General features: G+C 39.8%; 2 protein-coding genes across 13 annotated transcripts; one reads left to right on the top strand and one right to left on the bottom strand.

Annotated features, from left to right (window-relative positions):
* Positions 1-531: 531 nt before the first annotated feature.
* On the top strand, positions 532-6,253 carry LOC103703386 (uncharacterized). Of its 12 annotated transcripts, XR_015987281.2 has the most exons (8): positions 532-1,137; positions 1,405-1,714; positions 1,831-2,112; positions 2,184-2,320; positions 4,118-4,238; positions 4,325-4,446; positions 4,556-5,023; positions 5,352-5,955. XR_015987281.2 is itself a non-coding variant. In XM_088722213.1 (5 exons), exons 1-5 carry the CDS (start codon positions 694-696, stop codon positions 4,331-4,333), a joined length of 1,032 nt encoding a protein of 343 aa, XP_088578339.1. In that variant the 5' UTR covers positions 532-693; the 3' UTR covers positions 4,334-4,448. The 12 variants fall into 12 exon arrangements, 1 of the variants encoding a protein (XP_088578339.1); XR_015987282.2 differs by lacking the exon at positions 2,184-2,320 and having other exon boundaries at positions 5,352-6,253; XR_015987277.2 differs by lacking the exon at positions 5,352-5,955 and having other exon boundaries at positions 1,405-1,615; positions 1,835-2,112; positions 4,556-5,269.
* On the bottom strand, positions 5,617-11,865 carry LOC103703385 (acyl-coenzyme A oxidase 3, peroxisomal-like). The gene is made up of 13 exons (XM_008786229.6): positions 9,932-11,865; positions 8,799-8,916; positions 8,598-8,705; positions 8,243-8,415; positions 8,054-8,153; positions 7,783-7,857; positions 7,552-7,682; positions 7,232-7,367; positions 7,032-7,151; positions 6,800-6,946; positions 6,624-6,728; positions 6,437-6,538; positions 5,617-6,195 (listed from the first exon to the last, which is right to left on the bottom strand). Exons 1-13 carry the CDS (start codon positions 10,432-10,434, stop codon positions 5,944-5,946), a joined length of 2,070 nt encoding a protein of 689 aa, XP_008784451.2. The 5' UTR covers positions 10,435-11,865; the 3' UTR covers positions 5,617-5,943.
* Between the last annotated feature and the right edge of the window lie 4,108 nt (positions 11,866-15,973).

Below are 15,973 nucleotides of genomic sequence, written 5' to 3'. Positions count from 1 at the left end.
TTCTTTTTCGGTTTTGCTATATTTGGTGCAATGGCCCAACGCTTAGAACCTTCGCCATCTTACCAATAGTTCAATAGACTTTCTCCTCCTTTTTTTTTCCCAGCAATACAGTGGTCATTTTTGCCGCTACTCGGAATTAAACTTGCCTGGAAAGTGGAACCGCTTCTGAACAGGGAAGTCTTTTTATCAGAATTTGGGTGCAATCAATTAAGCTAATAGCTATTGGCAGTGCGGCAAAACTGCAGAAGGTTTGCGTTAGGCATTTTCCGTTTTAATTTATTGAGGGGAGTTTATCAGACAATTTTACATGATCCAAAAATATTGGGAGCCATGCATCACGATCTGATACAACTCCAATGTAAAATGTTTCCGGATCTATCATGGCTGCTATTTAAAATGTTTCCGGACCATACGATCTTCTAGCTCTCTTCACTAAATCTCGAGAGAAAAATAGGGTCTACATTTGCATACGGTGATTTTTGTAGTAGTTCATTGAGGCGTCGGGCAGAAAAATTAATTTGTCGATTCCACGGTGGGGAAGGAAGATTTTTTTTAACAGGCAAAGCGTAAAGCAAAAGAGAAGCAAAAGAGGGAAGAAAAGAAAAGAAAAGAAAAGAAAAGAAAAGGGTTTCCCGAAACCCAAACCCAATTAAAGAAATCCCTGACCACCTCCCGCACCCAAATCCGCGCCCCATGTCAGTCTCCTCCCTCCAATCTCCTCTCCTTCTCCGCCTCCCCTCCTTCCCTTTCCTCCCTCGACCCCCCTCCTTTCTCCCAGACTCCGCCTTCTTCTACCCTCAAACCCACATCCGCCGGCCGCCCTTCTTTCGCCTCCGCCGCCGGCCTTCAGCCGTCCTCCCCGCCACCGATCAGGAGCTCCTCCAGGGCCTCGCCGGGTCGGCCGACGGCGCCGGCGATGAGGCTAGGACTCACCTGCCGGCCGTTCGGTCCTACGAGGGCGACCTCGCCCGCCTCACCCTCGTTGGGGCCGTCAGCTATGACCAGGCCCTCACCGCCGCCGCTGCCGATGGCGGCGATGCCGCCGACGAGCACCTCTCTTCTGGCACCTCCACCATGGTCGTCGAGACGGTGTTCCCCGGTGGCTCCGACGAGCACAGCACGGTCTCCACCAGGCTGGTCAGTTCGATTACGCAATTGATTTTGATCTCAACTCCTTGCAAAAGCCGGTCGAAATTTAAAACTTTTTGTGATTATAATCTCAGATTTTGTTTTGAAAATTTCTTGATATAAGTACCTTAGAAAAAAGTTCTTGAAAATTATAAGTTGGCTGGATTTTTATACATAACCATGTTATCTAGAGGTCATAACTAGCTTCTGTAATTTTACTCTATGTTTCCCTTCTGGTTTAGTATTGTCAATTGACTTTCTCATCCCGTATGGCAGGATACAGCAGACATTACTGTGAGTTCTTCAGATGAAAGGTTTCATTCAGCTCTTGCTGAGGCCATTTGTTCTTACACTCTCGAGGACAGTGAGCGAAATTACCTTGGAAATGTGGGTGATTTGCCTTCAAATAATATATTTGGTTGGCTTCAGAAGCCTCAAAAGAACTGCTCAGTTGATTCGTCAATTTATGTATATAGAATTTCCGAAGGTAAGATAGTGAGAAATGCAAGGCAACATGTGGACAAACTTAATCTGGCAAAGGGGTCTGTAGATAGAGAAAGGAAACTGAAGCGCAGCTTTTGCATCAGTACATCTCTTATGCATGTTCTGTTTTACCATGTAGTTTTTCTAAAGGTTCATTTCTTGTATTTATGTTCTCAGTTAGCCAGATTTTTGTTCTGATTCCAAATCTTTGGTGGATAGCTAGAAGCTTTGTGCAAATCAGTTGTAAAGGAGATCAGGGATGCACTTGGTTGGCCTGGGGATATAATGTTTGATGCAGATGTTGGTGCATGGACCGGAAAACTTCCTCATTGCTTGAGGAATAAGAATCTCATTTTGCATGCCATTTCTGGTAGTGAAGAAGATGCTACAAATTGTTCTGGTGATGTACAAACTAATGCAGAATTATCTTCCAGTATATCTTCTTCAGAGACAATTAACATGGACGCTCAGTCGCCTGTACAGGATATTGCTAGTTTTCAGGTATCATATTTTTATATTCTATTTCTCCTTTTTCCATAAAATAATTAAAACAGAGTGTAACTGTGGTGCAGTTTGAGCTGAAGGCAAAAACTCAGATTGATATGATTTGTCCAATAATATTGCAATATTGGCATCCTTGATAAATCTATGGTACCAGAACTTAAGTGGTGGTGGAGGGGGGGGCAGCCAGGATGCGCACCAAATGTTGGTACGCTGAACCAACCTCTATCGACACTGTACCAATATGGTAGTAGTACATGTACCGAAACTGGTATTACGAACCTTGATTTTAGCTAGTTTGGTAGACTTATTCCTGACTTGAAACTCTGAATATCAAATCAATCAAATGATTATTAATGAAAACTGTATGCAGACTTTCAGATCTATCGGATGATTATTGGTGAAAACTGTACGGAATTTTTTGTTTGTTTGTTCACTTATATTGTCTCTCTTTTAAAGTTCTAAAGGTTCTCTTTTATTCCCCATGTACAAGTTAATAGCATCAGTATACTTAGAGAAAGCAGAAGCAACCACGCTAAAATTCAAATCCTTGAATTACATTAGCCATGACATCAATCAAGTCATTTCATCTTACGTACTTGAAAAGTAATGGCATTTTTACTGAACTTCCTAATTCATTACTGAGGTGATTGAATATCTTTAGTTCGCTCACTTCCGTCGTCTGCATCATTCGGTTCCATTAAGCTTTCTTGACTCGTAACCAATCTTAATCATCTTGAATATCATGCTTTCTATTGATGATGTCAAAATTTTTGATGTTTTCTGGCTTTAGTTGTGGGGAACATCCGCTTATCTTCTTATGTGAGTTAAAATAGGGTGTCCTGGTATATGAGGCTCTTGCCACTGCAGAGTATGGGGAGTGTCAACTGGAGCAACTTTGCTGTCACACCAAGGCTGCCCTATCATCTTCGTGTGTTTGTCATTAAAAATCAATATCACCTTTTATTGAGCCTCCTCCTCCTTTGTCTTTTTGTAAAAGATCTGCTTTGTTACTTTTGTTGTTATGGAGCTAGTTTCTTTTCCTAAAAGACCTGCTTTGTAACGTTTGTTGTTATGGAGCATCATCACAATGAGGAACTCCATGATTCACAGTTGTGAAAGATAAGTTGAAGAACACTTCCCCTGCACAGATTATAGCTGTAGGTTCGGTCCTTTAAATTTCAAACACTTTGCTCTTCTCTTGACCTTTCTTCAAATGCTATTATGTAGTTTTCTATTAGAAACAAGATTTGGTTGACTATCAGATCTTTATACCATAGCCGTAGTTAGGGTTGTAAAATGGGATGCATATTGCCACATATGCATTTGGTTATCGGTCCCTTGACTGCATGGCATTGCCTATATGCAGTTAGTATATGTGGTCATACTATAACTAGACCAAAAAGGCGATCCACTTAGCATTGCGCAGCCACTTATGCAGCCTGTTTAGTTTTGTGCAGCTAATATTTGAACCTGCCTAATATTTTGGAACCACATATACAAAGCACTCTTAGGTGGGACCATGCAGGTGAGGTAGCATCAAGCTGATAATTATGTTTGATGCTGGTTTCAGAGGGCCAGATACGGATATTAATAATATTAAGATATTGATTATTTTATAATAATTGCTATTAGGTATGGGGCACTAGGCAATAAACACTACTTGTTAGTTGTTATTGTTATTAATATTTTATTACCTATCCAAAAAATATTACTGTCATTATTTTTCTTATTACTATCTTTAATGTATTATATTTATTTTTTACAAAGTTAAAAAATAGTATCAATCTAGTTTGAATATATCTGAGTATATGTTCTTTGCTTTGGTCTCTATGTGCTCCTTCGAGCAAGAAGTGCTCAATATAGTCCAGCTAGTCATGGCTGTTGTTGTTAAGATAAATGATTATAATCTACAAACTGTTTTGCATTTTGTTAAACTTGTTCAATTACATTTTGTTATGTTTTTTCTCATGTTGCTATGTTACATTTCCCTGTGCTTATTTAGGTGGTCTTGTCAGGAGATGGAAAGATGATTGGGTTTCAGCCAACGAGCCGTGTAGCTGTAAACCATTGGGCCTCCAATCCCCTAGCAAAGGTATTGTACGGGGGATGAAAGCTTTCCCCTGGTAAGCTCAACCATGAACTAGCATTTTATTCTGCATAAAAGGTAAGGCAGATTTCTTTTATTTTTACACTGGATTTTTCTGGGCAGGACTTTTAGAGCCAACCCTCAGAATTCCTTATCGACATGAGGTTGTTCTGATGGAGTTGCTGATGTCAGTTAATCCGGAATCCTCATTTGCATTGGCAAGGCCAACTGAGCAATCGTGCTATGTAAACCTACCCTCCTTTCTCCCAAAATTTACCTTCTCTGAGTTCAGATATTTAAACTTCTTTGTAATCCATTTCTAATCTAGGCTTCTAACTGCACCTTTATTTGCAGGCACTGTAATTTATATTTATTTGGTATCCAACAGCTGGCACTACTAACTGAAGGTAGCTCGTTTGGTGTATAAAATAGGCGGTACACTCTGTTATTTAAGTTCAAAGGAAACGAAGAGCTGTTTTCAATGATTTCGCGTGGAGCCAGATCACGGTCTCATGCTCTTGGTTCTTGCAGTTTTATTGGAAGCGATGGTTACCTTGTGTCATTCAAATCAGACATTGGTGATGGATGGTGCTATTGCAGTTGACTCGTTTTATGATAATGGCATCATCTCACCATAGATAAGGGCTTCTGACATTTGCACCCACTACATTTTGCTGGATGGACCATCTAAAGGGTTGAGGTAAAGACTAAACTGGTGAAACCCATGTTCTGCAGTGGAGCTGCATCTCCAAAGGACAAGCTGACCAACAGCAATAATGAGCAAAAGCATTTTGGACTTTGCCAATTGTGGCAGAATGCTGAGTTATGTTTATAATAACAATTTTTACTGGTCAAATTTTGATTCACCAGTCACAAAAGTGTATGCCGTGGACTTAAAATTTGCTATTCATGGCTGTTACTAACTTGTTTTAACTTCTAGCTGGTCCTGGTTCCAGACTGTATTAATTTGTACTTCATCAAATGATTTATGAACAATGCCTGTGCAGAACATCTATATTTGAGATCTATGCATTTATGTTCTGAATTTGCAACTATTTTTGCTGGCAATCTTCTTCTTGTTGTGTGGCATGATGGCGTCTATCATTAATTTTGAGTACGGTTTCTTATTATCTCGAATTTATTAATGCAGGACAATGAAACCATAGATTGGCTAACAAATGCAAGTTGTTACGGCATCGCAACAATCACTACTAGAGCCGGTAATCGGGTTATCTTCACAATGGTAACTGGTAGGTGCTACGCATGTGCTGTGAGTTCTTAAAAATCAGGTAAGAACACGACCACTTTCCGTTGGATTAAAACAAGACTCAAGGCTGCCTTGAGGTTGGAATGTCGGGTCCACATGTACGCGGATAGAATTTTTAAAATAAATACAAGGCCTCAAACTCAAATGATTTTAAGGAGGAGTCAAGTACACGAGATCTTGCATTATACATGGAAGAAATATAAATGTGCAATTCATCATCTGACTTCAGCAACAACGATTGCTGGGGGTTCCCAAACTATTAATAACAAGGCCTCAACTTAAACTTCTCCCTATGTGCATGCCCAAAACCACAACAGCAGCTGAGGCGTCGGGTGATTTATTATGCATGTCTTTTTTTTATTATCATTTATTATGCATGTTACAGGAGAACTTTGTCTCTTTATTGACAGTATGAAATCCAACGCAACGGGGGGTGGCTGCCAGATTCGGACCCTGGAAGTCAGAGACGATAATCTCAATCGGTGTTCAAGAAAGACCACGAGTTTGCCTCAATCCAGTCAAAAGCTATTGGGCTCAGGAAAGCATCAGGGATCCCAAAGGAGCTGACCACTGCGAGTACATGAGGCCTCAGATCGGCGCACAGCTTCATCACTTCTTTCCTCACAGCAGCAGCATTGCCAAGTGACAAGTACCCATATCGGAGGAAAGATGCATCTTCTTCCACACAAACCAAGGCATACATGGACCTCAACAATCCAAAAACATCCTGCAAATGGTAATTTCATGTTTGAGATGATACATCTAACAATGTTTTCAGTTTAGTAGTGCTGAGCGAGTTTTGAATATTGTTTTGAAAGTAGAAGAAGAATGCGGCACTTATGAGTGAAAACGTTTATTTTCTTTATTTTTTCTTTGTGAGAAGAAAAGGCCAATCATTAGTGCCCATCGGGGAGATTAAAAATTCACACCAACAGAATCAGGAAATGCAAACTAATTCATGGATTTACCTTCAGTGCACCTGCAGGCAAGGTCATCTCAGTGTCCATGAAAGTTTGTAATATTCTGCGCTCAGTAAATGCTCGAGCTAGTTCTTCAGCAAGCTGATAACTCTGGAAATATTGAGGCCCAAAATTGTATAAATTCGAGTGAAATTTGAAAAGTAACACATTAGAGAAAGCTATTAAGGAAACTTACTAGGTTGACGGCATTCACTTTGCTTTCACCATGATTTTGATACTGAGATACTTCACTGGCAAAGCGGTTTAGCAAATCTCGCTCTCGCAAGCAGAACAGGTCAGTCTGGAAGATGGAAAATTATGCCTGAGTTGTCATCTAATAATGAAATAGATAACAAGGCTAAAATTAACTACCTGGAACATTATGCTTCTAAGAGTACAGCTTGTCAGATTAGCTGGAACAACAGGGCTAGGATCATTCATGTGTTCCAATCCCAACCCCTTAAATGGTTTCTTCCTCTTCTGAACTGCAATATATTCTCCAAGAAGTGCTTTGCTAACCTGATTCAATGTATCCAATTGCTAATCCTTGTATGTTCAACTAATAAAAGAAAACATATCCAGCAAAGAATTTATAAACTTGTACCTGTTGCATCAGTACATTATTATCTCCCTCAAAGGTGGACTGCACATCATATTCCCCTTTCAGAATCCCAATACGGTTCTCTGTCTTTAAGCCTTGTCCCCCACAGGCTTCACGGCACTCCTGAAACAGAGAATCATGTCTTGAGTTAGGAAAAATATTAATGCAGAAATAGGTAACTTTCTAGATAATGTATATGTGACCTGAAGTGTTCTCATGTTCTGCCAGGTTAATGTAGCTTTAAGAGCACTGGAGTAAATGTGTATGGTTTTGTTTGCCTCTGGAGTCCTTCTTACAAACATACTCTTCAGAAAGTTCGCTGCACAACTCATGGCACATCTGTAGGAAAAAAGGAAAGAAAAAAAAATATAACAATAAATTTATAATCTCTTCATGAAAACAAAGAGCAAGACGAACCCATATCCATGCACAAAATTCTTAAGTTCAAGGTATCCGACAATCAGTCATTCATGCAAAATAAGTCATACAAAGCTCTGCAGTCAAAATAGGCACAGCTTATTACGTCTTTGCAATTAGGGGTAAAAGACGTCGTTGATGACTAGGATAGTCAAGCAATAGAACTTCTGGGCCATTTGGTGAGATAGAGAAAGCTCGCCTTGTAAGAGAATATCTCATTGCAATCGCTAAACCTACCTGGAAGCAGAACAAGTTAGCAACCAGTACAGGTCATAAGTAACAAGCACTTTCCAAAATATGGAAAATGATCCAAAGAGATCTGTATCAAAAGCAATACCTTTGACATATAAACTGAACTAACTGCAATATTTATACGGCCAGAAGTCAGTGGGGCCAGAAAAGCTGCAAATCTCTGCAACATCATAAGTGAATAAATTACATAATTATCAAGCAGGTCAATCATAGATTCCAACATCAGAATCTTAACCAAAAATTGTTTCATGTTCAGTAAGCATGAGTTGAGAATTGAGATTACTTAGTTCAGATGGAGACTGATAACCAAAGAACACAAGCTAACATTGTAAGGTAATCCTAGAAGTTAACGACACCTGATCTGGGTCTTTTATTGAGCTAACATATTGCCCATCTGGCAATACATCAGCAACTGAGTTTAGCAAGTTCTCTCGAGGGACCCGGAGATTATCAAACCTGAAAAAATTAAGGGATCAAACTTGTCAAATGACCTTAATTTTTCAAGCAAAGTTACATATGGTAGCTTCAGAAAATTAGCCTCTCACCATATCCGGCCATTGTCAACTCCATTCAACCCAATCTTGTGACCACAGTCAGCTATGCGTATGTTGGGGCATATATTTCCATCTGCATCTCTGATCTGGGCTATGAATGCATGGACCCCTTGACTAGTTCCATTAATATGGAGCTGAGAGAAGATTATAGTATGTGTAGCATGCTGATAACAAAAATGGATGACAATATCAGAATCTCTCTCTCTCTCTCTCTCTTTATATACGCGCGCACACACACAAAAAGAAGATCAAGCAGCAGCACATATGTGAAGCTCTCAAGAACTACATGGCTGCCTCTTTAACCCAGACACCAAGAAAAGAAAATCAATCAAAAATATTTTCTTACTTTAGCAGCTCCTCCAATCCAATACTTCTGAGCTGATTCACAAGGAGTGCTTATAACAAATTCTTCAGTGTTTGAATCATAAGTGGCTATTGTCTCGATTCCACGAACCTTGAAAGATTAGCCATCAGTTAATTAGAGAAACCAAGAAAATAACCATACAAACTTGAAGCAAGTAATTCAAGTGGCACTATTTCCACATACATTGCTCCCATGCCCCAACTCGGTCATTGCAAAACAACCCTTGACAACATAATTTTCAGTGTCCTTCAACCACTTATCATGATGCCGCTTCGTGCCCAAAAACTGGATTGCACCTCCCCTGTAATTTTTCAGGAAAATAATTACAGCCAACTGCTAATTTGCATATCATAGCCATATTCTATGTCAGTAGAGGGCAGAGCGTTTTGCACGTCAAAAGTATCACCATGGCACATGAATAGCTAAGTAGTTACCCCACTATACCATTGGCAGGGATATGAAATTGGTGATAATGGAAATTAAATGGAAAAAACCAACCTGCATACTGACAGACACCTTGCACAATTCTTGGGCCCATGTCATAACAACTGGGGAACAGTTTCACACATTTATTACTGGGTGACACAGTTCCATAAACATAATTTTCTCCTAAGTATCAACAAACTTTTTTTTTTTTAATTTTTCGAGGAATAAGGTGTTCGTTGACCCAACTCAGGTTTGAATCTGAGACCTCTCTCCTTATGAAGAGAAGGGTTTCAATCAGCTGAGCGAACAGCTTGTTGGCATCAAAAAATATTTAATCCACTTCTTGTAGGGTGCCGCTTGTTGGAGGATGTATCTTTGTCCAGTTGCTGAAACTTATCTAAACTATGCAATAAACAGAATGAGAAATGGAAAAAATAAAACATTTTATAGATATTGACAGTTTAACAACAAACGGCCATTGGTAGTGAAAATCATTACTGAATTTCCAAAAAGATGACATTTAGATTCAGACATATGCCCAGAACATTGCGACACTCTTCCCCCTAATGATGACAATTAGATTGAAGCAAGACGAAACCAATTCCCTTTTGAACCATCACTGCTATGTGTACTTATTTCACTAGAAAGCATAACATATTGTTTCGTCATGCTATTGTCTGCTTATTTTCTAAATTATCACATCATGCGAAGAAAAAATCTTTAATGATATCAATCAAATCTTTCACCAAAATTCCTCGTTTTTCAACAATCCCTCCAAATTACAACTGTATTTCTAACAGAACTAGCATATAATCAGAGTCAAAAAAAGACGTTTCATTTAAGAGATTAAAAAGAAAGAACAAGAAGGCAGGAGCTGGCGCTTCTCTCACCAGAGAAAGAACTGAACTCCGAGCTTGATGGCGATGGAGTGATCATAGATCCCGACACACTCGAAAAGCGCAAACTTTCTCATCTCGGCCTCGAGTCCCCGGCCGGTGAGCCACCCTTCGAACACGCCGCGGCCCAACAGGTACTCGATCCGGCGCATCGTCGCCTCGCGCTGCTGCTCCTTGGTCTGGTTGTAGTCCGGCGCGACGAAGGCCTTCTCCCCGCCCCGCCGACGGGGGCAGAACAGACGGTTCTCCTCCATCACCCGGAACAGCCAGTCCCTTGCCTCCAGATCGTGGTCGTCCATGAGCCGCCGCATCTCGCGCGAGTCGAAGGCCGCCTTCTCCGAGACCTCGGGAGGAGAGTAGCAGAGGCAGGCGGCAGGCACGAGAAAGGGGGAAGCGGATGGCGTCCCGCCGGCGTGCTCCCGCAGGTGCCGGGCGATGACGGCGGCCCGCCGGACGACCTGATCAGCGGCGGAGGAGGAGGACGCGGATGGATCCATGAAAACGGAGGGATTAGGATTAGGGCTTTGACGTGGGGAAGAGCGAGACTAGAGGAAAAGAAGAGGAGAGAAGAGGAGAGGAGTTCTTGCGAGGAAGGGGAAGAAGAAGGTAGGTAGCCTGGCGATCGGAGCCTAACCAACCCTTCGCAGGGGTGCTCGTTTACGTAACGTTGACCAGATTTTGATATACTCACCATGATAAAGTTCGCGCGCAATAGTCGTCACGCTGCCGCGCCGCTAGAGCTGACGTCACGAAGGAGTATGATCGTATGAATGATGGGAGGAAAATAAATGGCCCAAGGTTGGCGAATCAGATGGGAACGTTTCCAAAAGATTAGCGGCTCTGATCGGCTAGTTTCCGTACCCTTCTCATAATTAAAAATTTTATAAAACAGATAAAAAGCTCGTCGTGCAAACATTCTAAAATAAGTATAATTTGGAAAGAAAAAAATTAAAATTAAGATTATATCGGCTCGAATATTTTATCGGGTATTCATACCGGTCTCGGCATTTAAATAGATCGGATAAAATTCATTCCATTCCAATCCAATATCCGGTGGACCAGCAAACCCTACCCCTCGGTCCCGGCTGATTTCTAGAAGGGAAACACTTTGGGAGTTGGGAAGTTTGCAAGGGATAAAGCACTTAATATCTTTGCGTGGGGAAGTCGGTGTTAGAAGCCAATGAGATTCGTAGAAGCACTTAAAGCACTAAATGCCTTTCTGATTTGGAGATAAATTAGGCCGGAAAAGAAAAAATTTTCCAAGGACATGTGATTATGATAAGCTGATCTGACCTTATGTAGTAGTCATTTTGTTGATGATTGAATGATAAGATGGCAAAAATATTATGCATTACATTGCAGGGCCGGCCCGAGCCTTAGGCGACCGAGGTCGCCTAAGGCCCCCGGGAGGTGGAGAGAGAGAGAGAGAGAGAGGGAGGGAGGGAGGGAGGGAAGTTTCTTGGGTCTGACCGTGACCAAAAGGAAGCAAAAGCCCCATATAAAATGGGAATAGGAGCTGGCTACGAGTCTTCCCCCTTGATGGAAGGGAGGTGGAGAGTTTCCTAGCCTGCAGAGGGGAAATTTAGGAAGTTGGGGACGGTAGTTTTGTTTTGGATGGAGAGAGAGAGGGGGGGGGGGGGGGGGGGGGGGGATTTGGTTGGCTTGATACACCCCTGAAGACACTCTTATCTTTCATCCCTTCTCTTATTTGGTTTTGGTCTTGGTTTTCCTTCCCTCACATTACTCCTGATCCAGCTGGGCCATCAGGAAGAAAGGGGGATTGGAAATGGACTTCTTGAAGGGTGGAGATTCTTTTAATTTTCTCCTCTCGGTTTCTTCTCCCCTCTTGGGTGGTAGAGAGAGAAGGAGGGAGGGGGTTGAATGGCTGCTGTGCTGTGACGTTGCAGTTGCTGCTTGGGTACTCACTTGAAGGGAAGATGGTGGGATGGGACTTTTATTAATTAGATGGAGTTAATTTCTCATAATACCCCTACTTTCTCTTATAGAGACGCTCCTTCTGGACAAATTCTTTCCTATACCTCGACCATGAAGTGACGTGATAAACAATATTGCCAAGCATTATCTCAGTTATTTAATCAGTTTTATGGTCCTTCTTTTAGAATAATTACTTTTCTGCACTTCCATTCAAAAATAATATTAAATTTAAAAAAAATTTTGCCTACCTTTATTAGATTCATGTATCTTTATTGAAATAGTGTACTTGATAGCTATCCATTTTCATATCATTTTTTAAATATTTTATATTTATTAAAAATTATTATTAAAAAAAGCCTCATTTATTGGATTCGTTTTAGGCCCCCAAATGTATTGAGCCGCCTCTGTTACATTGCGAGGAAAAAAACATAGGATAATTTATGTTCTTCAGTCGAGCCAATTGGATTGCACGCAACAAATAGGGTGAAATATACATAATATGTATCACACCGAAGATCGTGGTTACATCTTTTGCAGGATATTTATTTATTTATTTATTTTGCACGTATCCATTGTTGGATCATCCACCGTATAAAGCTCAAAGTACTTTAAACTTTAGTATTTATGTGCCTACATAGATCTCAAAGCGACCGGATGATGATCCGATGGTAAAGACATACGAAAAAAGGAAAATCTTTCTATACAGACAACATTGTGCCGACAATAACAATTGATTCCATGCTTTTCTTATATACTGCACCATCATCTCAACCGTCCATAAATTGCACTAATTATATAGCTTCATTTGCTCCACATGCCATGCATCCTGCACACATCCTCGTTGTACCAGAAGTTCAAGAACCCAAAAGACCAAAACCATGCATCTTTCAAAATTAATTCCCTATGTAATGTTATATTTTTTTGTTATTGCACTGTTTAGTTCCATGGACCTTTGATGTTGCATTTAAGCATCAGAGAAGCATCTACCACGCTCTAAAACATCTCTAGAAGATATGGATCTCATGATAATTTATAAGGTAATGTTTGGCTATTCCTACATGATCGATTGAAAATTCTATAAGATTCATGAATGTAGCCTTCAATTTAAACATTGTTTTGAATAAACTATATATATATATATATATATATATATATATATATATATATATATATATATATATATATATATATATATATATATATATATATATATATATATCTGCATCTCAAAAACTAGAATTTAGATCGAGTTTGGACAGGTTGTTAGAAAATATAAGTTCAATAGACCAATAGGCCCAATTTCTATAGAATTTTCAGTTCAATTCTATAGAAATATTCAAACAAGCCCTACATAGGAGGGATACCGATCACTTGAGCTTAGTCCCAAACAATGTAAGATCATTCTAGCCAACAGTACATAAATGTATAACAAGCATTCGGAGAGAATCAGAGGGAAGCGAGGCACCAATTGAAATGTACAGAGCGTTATGGCCACCCAAGAAGTATAGAAAAGAGTTAGAGGGAACCGTCACCTTCAAAAGGTCCAAGAATCGAGCCTTGTTGCCTTTTCTCCATGTCTGCTCATATTTGCTTTGTCATTCATGACCATCACAGACTATTTAGCGACGTCTATGTGCTACTAATCATGTCAAAAAACTCATGTTGGCTTGACTCCTCCCACTATATATATGCTGAGGGGTGGAGTCTTTAAGGATCCCCAATGGAGTGGAAAGCAAGACAAAACGATGCATCTCTAAAATTCAAATTGTAATAGTTAAAAATATAACACTTGATTGTTATGAACTTTGTTGGAAGTGTATCCTTAAAAGTAATGCTATATATATATATATATATATATACATACACCCTAAGGTGTCCAGGTACAAACCGAGTTAGGTGTCCCTGTACATGGCTGGTTGGCGGTTTAAAAGGGGCTTCCTGTTGGTTCACCAAAACCCGCTCGGGCTACACAGTGGGGGTAACCACTATTCTACCTTAATACCAACACCTAGCAAAATTGACGTGGCCAGGAAGACCTATTATTCTGCCTTGCAATCATCTCAACGTCTAGTTCGTTGCATGCTGAACTCATCAATTCACCATTACAACTTTCCCCCGGGAGTTATCATACCTTTACAACTCTCACCCTTCGTTCTTCATTGCACATGAATGTACCATCTCTTTTTTTTCTTTTTTTTTTTTGACAAGAGGGGAGGTAGAACGACCCATAACTTTGTTGATAAAGCGGCTGTGTACAGATTACGATAAGGCATTGTTTACGTAGTGCATGTGTTGGGTCGGAGAAAGAGGATAGACAAAGCTGAAGGAAACCTATGAGGCTATGACACTACATGAGACTAGTGAGCTCATGAAGGGAACAAAAGATATGGTTTTTAGTCCTAAACTAACAAGAAGAAGAGAGAGAAACTTGCAAAATAAATAGATGCATGGTGATCATACAGATATTTGCTGGGAATTCTAGCCACGCTAGTTATTGTCCAATAGCAGGACTAGAGGGTAATTGAATTAAAGCGTCTTGTTGGTTCATCATCACAAGCAATATATTATACGAAACAAACAAGCGAAGTAAAGCGTGGGTTGGCCGCTACGTACCCATCAAAAAAAAAAAAGAAAGCCTGGGTTGGCCCCTTCACCCTTGTTGTCTTCGATTTTATATGTTGGCATGCTCTATCTTGCCGTTCTCTTTTATTTGGGGAGATGAAAAATATAATTTTATGAGAGCATTTGGTGGTTTAAAGAAGAAAATGTGACCATAAGAGCTGTCCATATCTACGCAAATACATGCATGCATGCGTGCATGTATATATATAAAGTATAAAAGATTACTTTAAGACTACTTATGATGTATCGTAAGCTAACCTGCCAGGCCTTCTTTTGCCTTCCATCGAGAGGCCTCTATACAAGCGGATTCAGAATTCTTTTGAGAGAATGTTTTATTGAGAAGAAATATTACAAGAGAGAAGTAGAAGAGTCCTGCACTAGTCAGCTATGTTATGGTAAGAGATGGATGTTAAGAACAAATAATTGTACTAAGAAAAGATGGAGGAGGAGGTAGTGGTGGTGGTCTTGGAATATTCTCTGATCTTCGCCCACTTCAGCTGGTTGGTTTTAGGGATAGAAGAGGCTAATTAGTTTGTTATTACGAACTTAAATCGGCTCAATCAAGTACCTTGGTCATTAGAATATAAACGTCTAAAATCATGAGACGGTTGGATGAGTCATTTAACCCAAAATTCATGCATCCTAGCTAGGACCCAAATAAGATCTCCTTGCTTTAAGCCGTGTCAAGTCAATGGACCCAACAATTCCGATAGCTGTAGAGCTCTATAATTTGTGATCATATGGACCCGTGGAGGAAGAAAAGACAGACTAAGGGTGCCATAATATATATTTTTGGTAAATCAATCCATATTATCTTTCATTTACATAAAAAAATTTTGTAAAATTTTCTATTTGTACAAATTAATCATTTAGCTAGTTTTCATTAATTAAATCCTGGTTAAGGTTGACTAGGATTACATAAAGATAAAAATGTTTATCTTGAGAGTAAATAAGGCTCAAAATTCGGTCACATCTCGCTCACTTCGCCCTTTTCTAGCTCAAGACTTGGCTGCTAGGGATGAAAAGCATGGGTTAAAAGATTGTTTTTGTCTTAGGCTGAAAGCAAAAATACCTAGAATATATGAAATTACCACTATGGATGTAAAAATAATAAGGATTTTTTGCATGAATACCCTTCTAAATATCGGATTTTGCGTGAATACCCTTCCAAAATTGATATTTTCATGTATACCCTCATAAAATATTTGTTTTGCTATTATACTCTTTTTTATTCTTATTTTTGCATAGGTACCCATGCCATCTAATACCGTTAAAAAATTAACGGTTTTAAATTAAAATGACTAAAATATCCTTAATGGATAGGCGTGCAACTAGAAATTTTTATAAGGATATACAAGTAAATGAAAACTTTACCATGCTTTTGGATAAGAATTTGGGCAAATCTAATTAATCCTATCATAATTATGGGTTGCTGGGCGACCCATGACTCGAAAGATTTGCAATTTCCCTTCAGTGTTC

The sequence above is a fragment of the Phoenix dactylifera genome, chromosome 5, assembly GCF_051530095.1.
Source record: "Phoenix dactylifera cultivar Ajwa chromosome 5, Ajwa_hap1_PhDact_Kaust_v1.1, whole genome shotgun sequence".
Lineage (NCBI taxonomy): Eukaryota > Viridiplantae > Streptophyta > Magnoliopsida > Arecales > Arecaceae > Phoenix > Phoenix dactylifera.
The sequence above is the reverse complement of the archived record's forward strand: the minus strand, read 5'-3'. Positions and strand labels throughout refer to the sequence as shown.

Bases quoted from the DNA above. Each gene is read 5' to 3' on its own strand.
- LOC103703386 (XM_088722213.1), top strand. From the start codon at position 694: ATGTCAGTCTCCTCCCTCCAATCTCCTCTCCTTCTCCGCCTCCCCTCC. The intron at 1,138-1,404 runs GTCAGTTCGATT...CCCGTATGGCAG, and splicing joins GCACGGTCTCCACCAGGCTG to GATACAGCAGACATTACTGT. The intron at 2,113-4,117 runs GTATCATATTTT...GTGCTTATTTAG, and splicing joins AGGATATTGCTAGTTTTCAG to GTGGTCTTGTCAGGAGATGG.
- LOC103703385 (XM_008786229.6), bottom strand. From the start codon at position 10,434: ATGGATCCATCCGCGTCCTCCTCCTCCGCCGCTGATCAGGTCGTCCGG. The intron at 6,947-7,031 runs GTACAAGTTTAT...ACATTGAATCAG, and splicing joins ATAATGTACTGATGCAACAG to GTTAGCAAAGCACTTCTTGG. The intron at 6,729-6,799 runs GTAGTTAATTTT...TCCATCTTCCAG, and splicing joins TTAGAAGCATAATGTTCCAG to ACTGACCTGTTCTGCTTGCG.